Below are 9,775 nucleotides of genomic sequence, written 5' to 3' on the forward strand. Positions count from 1 at the left end.
CGCGCAGAAATCACTGCGGGGAAGTTATGCAGATAGGATGTCGGAGCGACAAAGTTCGGTCAGATGTGTCAAATCACCAAATAAAGCTCAATTTACCTGAGTTGGAATGGCGTATCTGTCTTTCCGAAAAGCGACCCAAGGGAGTTTACGTTGTTCGAAGCATGACTGGCGTTGGGTTTTTTTTGTTGTTGCAGTAGTAACAAAACAAGGGGATTTGAATATATTTGAAAAACCAAATTAGGTTTAAAAAAAAGGAACGCTGAGCTGGGAGACTATTTTGGCAAAGAACCGAACTTTTCTAAAGATCCTTCACACGAGGATTCATTGTATCAGAGAGTTAGACAGGCAATTTCCCGGGTGTAGAATTTTGAACACTCCTTTGAACACATCTTTGTACTTCAATGTGGACACAAAATGCTGGAGTAACTCAGCGGGCCAGGCAGCATCTCGGGAGAGAAGGAATGGGTGACGTTTCGGGTCGAGACCCTTCAGACACATCTTTGTACTTCACGTGTAATACTCTAACATACGGTCAGATTAATAGAAAAATACATCATGAAAATTCAAAGGTTGGTTATTCTATTTACTTAGAAAATGATTGATTGGACATTGCAAGGGAGATATCACGGGCAGAAATATAGTAATTGGGGTTTCTTCTGTCAGCAATAACATGAATATTTGTAGTCACATCAATCACATTCGTTAATTAAAATGTTTAAAAATAATAATGGTCATACTGTACGTTGGTAAGTGTTCTATCTTAAATAATAGTGGTTTTATTTAGAAAGTTAAATAAACCTTTACTTAAAATATGAAACACGGTGAAATGAAAATATTACATCACATAATAGGTTTGTAATTTTCCAATATCAATAGGAAGAAGCTTCTATCACTTTAGTTTTCTTCGACATCTTGGAGCAATCAAGCAAATTAAGGCCGGTCGACCCTCCAGCTTCTCGGGTTAGTAGTAGGAGGTTGTCAAAATACGGGGCTGCCATTAGTAGAAACGTGATATCCATTCATCAGTAAGTCTAATCACTGGTCAGACTCAGCAGAACCCTCCAGCCTTCTATTCTCAGATATACTTCCCTGGCAAGAAGGAGTTTACAAATATTGTCAAATTGATTCTAGTACCGTCATTGAGTCTGTCATTCGGCTGTTTGCCCCACCGAAGCCTTCCGTTTTCTCCGATTGCAGCTTGTTGCTTGTTTCGCCCTCCGCGACACAGCAGGATTGACTTTTAATCATAATTAGTCATAGAATGCCGATGAGATTTCCCTTGTTTCATATTTTTACAGCTACAATTTTCTGCGGTAGTTCTAAATAATGTATTCTGGCTATAATTAATATTTTAAAATATTTTGAGGTTTTTTCTAAAAGTGTAGAAATCCAATCCCCGGTTTCTAATAATGGACATCTGCTGTTTCCATTAAGTCTGCTGTTCTATTATCAGTAGGTCTTGGTTCTTCGGCGGTTCTCACTGCGTTGGTAATATGCCATTATTGCTGAAACAAGCAACCCGGCGTATGGAGTGAATTATGGTGAATATGCCTCAGTGTTGTTATTTTAAGATCCAAACTCACGATAGGCAAACCTAATTGGTATAAGTGACAGAGCTTATACGGAAATAGACTTATTGTTATTCTCTCGCTCTTTCCTTTTCTCCGTAGCTTCCGGATTAAAAAGAATATGTTGACTTCCACTTGCAATAGATCTCGCTACGAATAGGACGCTCCTAATATTAACCAAAACATGAACTAAACCCGTTGAACAATGCATCATATTATTTGTGTATGAGTGGACATAATGCATGGGAAGTATTATGCATTTGAACTTATGAAAATGTGCAAACTCCTCACTCTCCCTCGAGTGTCCCTTAATACTGATAACGGAATCAATCTTCGGCGTTGTCCATGCAATGGGCCGATCCAGTTGGAAAGATCTTAATTCACAACAGACCAGATATATTCCGTGTAACAAAATCGCGCTCACGTCTGTGGCTTACACTAATTATGGAAATATGTATAAATATTTGACTTATAACAAAAATGCAAACTTTTGGAGATGGATAATATTACCCAGTATCGCATCACATTGAGACACATAACCGTTCGTGGAATTTTGGGGGGGAAATAGTGGAAAGTTACTGCGAAGCCTTAAAACAAAACAATTCAGGTAAAAACAAACCAAAGGCAAATAATCTGGGATAAGGTTAAAAAAGGTTTCCGAATTTAGTGAAGATGAATGAACGGGGTATGCCTGATCAGTTAAACGTGAAGGACCCGTGGTCAAAACATAAATGAGGCCCATTTTACACTACTCACAAGTTAAATAAATATGGACAATTAAGCTGTAATCACGGCCTAGAATATATTTGTTGTGCTTTCTAATATAAACATTAATGTTTTTATTTCGTAATGATTTACCTTCTAAATTCTGAAAATGCCGGTGCGATAAAACAAGAATTGCTTTAATTACTTTTTTCAAGCGTTTTATTTTCAATATTATCAAAGATTCCAAGCTAATGGTCTAATGCAAACTGCTTAGTGGCTATTAAAGACTTTGATTTCTAATAAATTCATCTGTGTGACTTGCCCTGTTTACTAAAGGGCGGGAAACAGAAGGTTTTCCAAGACATCTTCGGTGAAGTGAATATTATGAGCGTAATGTAGCAACAAATGACCGGCGCGTGGGAAATATGCAGAATCAGGAAAGCAAGATTCCGTTGCAGCTTTGAAAGAAAACCTGTCGGAATAACGATCCACGCTTTGTTGTGTTAATTCGATAGGTACATTCTAGCCTTGTTGATGATCCAAAGTAGGCCGCCGAGAAACACGTTGGAAAAGCTCATTATTTGCATGGAGAAGCACTTGGTCGATCCAATTTTCTGGTCTTTACTGAAGTCGTGACTGGTTACCGCAGATTTGCAACATTGCTCCCGGCAAAAAAAGCAGCTGATTGCTTATTCCGACCATCGCCCCCACCCCACCCCCTTCAAAAAAAACACGCGCGCACATATAACCGCTATCCTTTCTTCATCCTTATTATTAAATATGAAACGAAAGCTTGCTTATGGCCTTTAATCTCCATTCCCACAAGAAAAACATACACGCAATCTGCAAATTTCTCAAAGTAAGTTCGCTGCAAAATTGTAATTGTTTTGCGATTTTGTTGAAATATTAATACGATGAAAAAGTCATTCGTCTCTGACGGTACATGCGGGTTTCTGTGAACAAAATAGTATTTCTATCCTGTGAGTAGTTTGCTACTGGCTTTAAATATATTCGCCCCTTCCCAGTACGACACCAACCAGCGATAGTCTTGCATGCTACTCTGGTGAAATGTTACATATTCAAAATCCATTACATTTAGAGCTTTTTGCCTTCTGATAGTTTTATGTTCCTCTATGAAATAACGAGTCGCTGCCTGCGTTATCAATGCAGCAGCACTGTACAACCTCAATTTAATGAGAAAAATAAATTCCCTCTTCTCCCTCCCTGTCGGAACAGCATTGTGGGAGTTGTATTTCAAGCACTAGGGTCAAAGTATTGCGGAATATCAAAGATGTAACTACAGATACCAGAGCCCACCACGATCACGTCCCCGCGTTATTTCCAGATCACTGGCGCCACCCCTGTGTTCTTCTACATCGTTGCCACGAGAGAGAAAAAAGCGCTTTCCTGTGCGGCTTACGACGGTGTCAATCATCCGAGGGGCTCCATGAGATCCTCGTCCAAGGAGCTGAAACAAACAAATAGGCAGCAAAAGAGCAGGAAGAAAGATAGGGTTGTAATAAGACTAATAACGCGGATCTTGTTCCGTGCAGTCCACTTCGATTGTCAGGCCGGGGATCGCAGAAGGCAGTGCAGTGTTACAAGGTAGGCTTTGAGTGGAGCGAGAACTGCAATCTGTTAGCCCAGCCGGGGAGACACCTCAAAGAGGATCAGGTTACTCTGACTGACAGCGTCTCCATGGCAAATAATTTGACTAACTATTGTCTTATCCTCACTATCCGTAGGTCAGATAACCAACCAATCAAATCCGACATAATGACTATTCATGCCAACTTAGAATAATATTATTAAAAACCAAGCGAGAGCACTCTGGACGTCTTCAAATGCAGTATGTTGGGACTTCTGTGAAAGAAAGATTTTTATACGCCTACAACCAAAAAGGACTGGCAGAGATTACAACCTTCAAGTGAAGGAGAGGCACGGGGAAAACTTTTTGTTTCCACCCACTGTGGACCTGGATGTGTTTTTTAGACAAGGGAGATATGTCGATGCTTCCAACGTTTGGTTTTACTCAAGAGCAAGTGGCGTGCGTGTGCGAGGTCCTTCAACAAGGGGGTAACATCGAGCGGCTCGGCCGCTTCCTGTGGTCATTACCAGCCTGCGAGCATCTGCATAAAAACGAGAGCGTTCTCAAAGCCAAGGCCGTGGTGGCTTTCCACCGGGGTAACTTCCGCGAACTCTACAAGATCCTGGAGAGTCACCAGTTCTCTCTGCACAACCATCTCAAGCTGCAGCAGCTGTGGTTAAAGGCTCACTACATCGAAGCCGAAAAGTTGCGGGGGCGGCCGCTGGGGGCCGTGGGCAAGTACCGCGTCCGGCGCAAGTTCCCACTGCCGCGCTCTATCTGGGACGGCGAGGAGACCAGCTATTGCTTTAAGGAGAAGTCGCGCAGCGTCCTGCGGGAATGGTATGCTCACAACCCCTACCCTTCTCCTCGGGAAAAGAGAGAATTGGCCGAAGCTACTGGCCTCACCACCACACAGGTTAGCAACTGGTTCAAGAACAGGAGGCAGAGGGACCGGGCCGCCGAAGCCAAGGAAAGGTACGAGTAAGTAAAGAGAAAAAAATAAACCATTTTTTAAACTTATCTCGCTTGGTGCCAACTGCAACATTTCTTGCTTGCAGCATTCCGTGTACTTCCTCCGCGATTAATTCGGGGGCGATTGACGGGTATTTTATTTTAATACCTACACTACGCTCTTTAAAAATAAACCCGAAGTACGACGGAGCTGACAGTCACATCGGAAAGCAGAGCCGAGCGTAAGGCTGTGCCGGTGTTGAAATTAAATTTCCACACTGCTCGCGAAAGGCGGGTGCTACGGCCGCACAAAAGAAAAGTTTTCTCAAACTTTTCCCAATGCTGCAAACCGTTAAGCGAGAACGAAAAGATTACCAGCGTGTCATCTGGTCGTTCCCGAGCACATTGTGCGTTGCTCCCGCCGTAGGTCGCTGCGGTCAATACAGGGTCTGAGCATCAGCGTGCATTATGTAGCTGCTAAAATTGGTTGACGATAGCACGAAGTCTCTGCGTTTCCACCCGAGCGATTCAGAGCTTATTTTCTTTAATAAAACCCTTTAGAAATCTGAATTGCCCGATGAAAAACTTTCTTCGCCACACCCAACGTCATCCAGCCACCAACTACTGCTAATAAATCAGAAAACCGAGGGGACCGATAAGTAATTTAAGATTCAACCCCCTGGCGCGCAGTCAGTCTATCGTGCAAGCTGAAAGACATCTCGGATATTTTTGACGTAGTTTTTTTCGTGCTTTCCATTTTTTAATAGATTTAATTATCTAGCAAATTGACCAATATAGATTTGCAAAGACCACTTTCTCGTTATTGATTTTTAAAATATATATATATATCTTTTCCCCACGCAGAGAAAACAGCGAGAACTCGAATTCAAACGTCACGCCCGGCGGCCACAACCAAATGAATCCTTCAATGAATGGGAACAAAAACATGCTAGCGAGTTCGGACGAGGAAAAGACTCCATCCCAGACGCCAGATCACACTTCCAGCAGCCCCGCGCTGCTGTTGGGATCTCTGGGCCAAAGTTCCAACTCCAGTATGCAGCCACTGCACTCTCTGGCCGCGCCCCCGGGTCCTAGTGCCGTTGCGGTTCCCAACTCAGATGTTATACACCATCACGCTTTACAAGACTCCATGCTCAATCCCATGTCATCCAATTTGGTTGACCTTGGCTCGTAAACAAAAATCGCAATTTCCTTTTATCTTCGAACAAGTAAAGACTCTCAAGATTATCCTTTATATATTTTACTTGACATTTAAGCGATGTGCATAAAAAAACTAGCGGATATTTTGTCAACCATGGGAAAGAATGGATATAGCAATTGGAGTTTTAAGGTACTGTATGAGATCACATAAGAGATTGGTGCAGCAAAGTCTTAAGGTTTTTATATAATGTACGATGATTTGTGTAGACAGACACGTTTTTATTTTGCTGGTCACAAGTTCACAATCTCGAATTCTTGCTCCCACTTAAAATTACACTACATATCTATATATCCAGGTAACAAGAGTGAATAGGTTTGTAATCGCGTGCAAACATTTTAAGTTTTGATAAAAATTTAAAAAAACACGCTGTAGGACGATCATTTACCTGTAGGTGAAACCTGTGCAGAAAGCTGGCTTTCCTGTAGTGAGATGCGTGGAACGTATAATCGCAGCTATATTGGACTGAAACAAGTCAGTTAAAATCAGCAAGCATTATGAATTATATCGGTCTACAAGAAGGAATACTAACGCGTTGGATAAGAATTGTTTTATTACTGTTTATATTACGTGACTACAATCTTTCGGGGGGGGGGGGAAATCCTGCTTATTTTATAATAAAAACAAGACAATCTAACGTCTGCAACGTTTACTTTCTTCCCTCCCTCCCATTCAAATATAAAGTTGCAATTTACTTATGTATATTTTAATATCGACTTCAAAGCGGTTTTATATTTCACCAAGAACTACTAGACTGTTTTTGCAATGGATGGCTGCGTTTAGCTGTCGCCTTCCCAGTAACTGTTACACGCTAATAACACGTTAGATATAAGCTAATATTGGCATGTGCATTTGTACGATGTTTTACAGGTATTCATTTTTTAAATCTAATTATGACGCAGTATTCTTAATATTCAGCAAAGTAAAGAGATTGCAGAACATAACTCATCAAATCGACAGTGGCCCTTTTAAAAGATAACATTTAAAAACCACCGTGAGCTCAGTTCTATACAAAGTGTATAGTGTAAATCACTATTGTGGCTGCCAATACTTCCGTGTGATAATTATATCTATACTCTACAAAGCAGCATAACCCACTTAAAACTGCTTGTTTAATTTAATATTTTGTTTTCAAATTGCAGGACGGATAGAAAGATCCGCTTAAAAGTTGTTTCTGAGGGTTAGATGTGCAGTCTTTCTGGTTTTTTTTACTTTGTTTATTTTAGTATTTTGCAAGTATACGTTCGCTCCGACTTGAACACGATTTTATTCCTCGAAGTGCGAGTGATTAAAGTTACTTTCATAGTCTCTTGCAGTAACTTCGCGATGTGCCACGTTTTATGCATTGGAATTAAATTGTAGCGGTGGCTGTGCGGTCGGTCATAAAGAAATGAGCGTGACTGCTGGTGTGCGCTATGTGCATATGGTACATGTGGAGGGCTCTTTTTTAACGTGCAGATTTTTAGAACCAGCAGTGTTTTCATTTCAGTAAAATCCAGTGGCGAAAGAAGATAATTGTACCTTTAGGTCTGCAGTGGGCAAATAAAGCAAACAGCAAATGTGACTCGTGGGATAACAAAAACTATAAAAGTTAGCATAAGTAACAGCAGCCATTTGTTCTCAAGTCCTTATATTGCATTTATTGGGCTTAGTATCTTTGGATGGGTGTGGGGTACCTGATTATTTTCTATCTGTGTCAGGTCGCTATAGTAAATCTTATCACCTACCAAAAACGTGCCTCCCTGTGTGTTCACCTGTCTGTCTATCATCTTAGAAAAGTTGTACTTTGATGTCTTGACGTTCCATCTCCGTATTGCTATAGGTTGATCTTTCCTGCTTTTTACAATAAAGCATCGGAATCGAACACTAGATATCTGTCACACTAGATATCTGTCCCCCGCGACCAGAATTATCTTTACATTTTGCGGTAATTACATTTTTTTTCTGATTTTCGCGGAGTTCGGCGTTATTTTAGTTTCACGTAGTGATCGGATAATTCCGCAATCGCAACTGGGGCGTATTTTGTTATTAAATGGAAGCACCGCAAGAAACCTGTAAAAAGGTTCAATGACGTAGTTCTAGATCGGAATTACGGATGTGTTGGTCACTTGCAGACTTCAAGTGAATATTACAACTTGAAAATCGTCTGCATAATATATCGCATAACTGTTACCTAATAGAGGGCATACCTTTCCTTTTTTTAAAAAGTCACTTAAAAATAGCAGAAAAATATGATGCCATTTATTGACTAGCAATCGTCTTTCGTGGTAGCCTGAAGCCCAAGTTGCGGCACTGGCTCATTCATGCTGGAGGTGCTGCTGCTTTTAATGTTTATAAACTCTTCAACTGAGACTCCCGTACTGTATTGCAACATGGGCAATGGAGCAACAGATTCATAAATATACAATGTTCCTGTGGTTAAGTAAACATATTACATTACCTGACCCGAGAATTCGATGCGATTGCTCGCTTGCAGTTCTATCTTTTAAAAAAATTAAATATGCATTGTTTGAGGGAGTGGACTGGGAAATCGTTCGAGGACGAGTCGTGTTCAATTGTGCGTGCTCAGTCGGAAGTAATTAAAGTTTAGACAGGAGTGCACCCCGCTCGCCGTCCTCATCGGACGTTGCGAAGTTTATCAGACCAATTCCTTGCGTTTGCATTTGCATTGTGATATTCCTTATTCTAAAATAATCTTGCTTAATCCCAATTTTTTAAATGGTCTTAGTGTACGAAAGGGTTAAATCCAGTTTATTCTATTGTGTCCTTTATATAGACAAGTTAGTCGTCTTTTATTTGAATAAATTAACAGAAAATACTAATGAATATCAAATATATTTAATTCAACCAGATTGATTATATTGAAATATCCCGTTGACTGTGCTGTGGATAAGTAATATACATGTGAAATGGATGCAAGGTGAAAATTGATTGACTTTTATTTTGGTTTGACATTTCTTTAAACATTTTCATGCGCAAATATTACACATAAATGCATTTTTTAAATCTCTAATATTTTGACGTGAGCTTCATTATTTGCTCGTTTTGGATTGAAATGAACTGATAGCACATTGGCCACCGACCAAATCGTGCATTTTAAATAATTAGTGTTAAAATTAATGGTTATAATGATATTGTCGTAATATCAAGGATGTAAAGCATGTCAAAAATATTAATTATGCAGTGTACGCAATTAAAATGTTTAGTTCCACTGACTGCACACGCAAAGCAATGCTTCAAATTATGACAATCTATAATATCAATTAGAGCATTATTCATAAACTAACCAGTAAAAGACGCAAAATGCTGGAGTAGCTCAGCGGGACAGCCAGCATCTCTGGAGGGAAGGAATGGGTGACGTTTCGGGTCGAGACCCTTCTTCAAACCCGAAACGTCACCCATTCCTTCTATCCATAGATGTTGCCTGTCCCGCTGAGTTACTCCAGCTTTTTGTATCTGTCTTCGGTTCAAACCAGCATCTGCAGTTCCTTCCGACACAGGTAAAAGTCGACATTGAAAATAGTCACAACCTATCTTTGCATGCTGTTAAATAATGTTTTAGACTGACAATCGAATATAAGAAAACTGCTCACATTTACATTTCACAGGCTAAATTAGAAATGAATCGGTAATATTTAATAAGGCTATGACTTCACTTCATCTTTCCTTTCTCCTCCCACCTATTATGGACGAAGAAAGATGTGCATGCGTTGTTTACTTGACAACCGACACGCACAAGTTAAA

General features: G+C 40.3%; 1 protein-coding gene across 3 annotated transcripts; it reads left to right on the forward strand.

The window, feature by feature from the left end:
• Positions 1-4,276: 4,276 nt before the first annotated feature.
• On the forward strand, positions 4,277-6,007 carry six2a (SIX homeobox 2a). Of its 3 annotated transcripts, none has more exons than XM_078405830.1 (2): positions 4,277-4,842; positions 5,677-6,007. In XM_078405830.1, exons 1-2 carry the CDS (start codon positions 4,277-4,279, stop codon positions 6,005-6,007), a joined length of 897 nt encoding a protein of 298 aa, XP_078261956.1. The 3 variants fall into 3 exon arrangements, with proteins under 3 accessions (XP_078261956.1, XP_078261955.1, XP_078261957.1); XM_078405829.1 differs by having other exon boundaries at positions 4,277-4,836; XM_078405831.1 differs by having other exon boundaries at positions 4,277-4,836; positions 5,686-6,007.
• The last annotated feature ends 3,768 nt before the right edge of the window (positions 6,008-9,775 follow it).

This window comes from Rhinoraja longicauda, chromosome 9 (assembly GCF_053455715.1).
Source record: "Rhinoraja longicauda isolate Sanriku21f chromosome 9, sRhiLon1.1, whole genome shotgun sequence".
In the NCBI taxonomy this organism is placed as follows: Eukaryota; Metazoa; Chordata; class Chondrichthyes; order Rajiformes; family Arhynchobatidae; genus Rhinoraja; species Rhinoraja longicauda.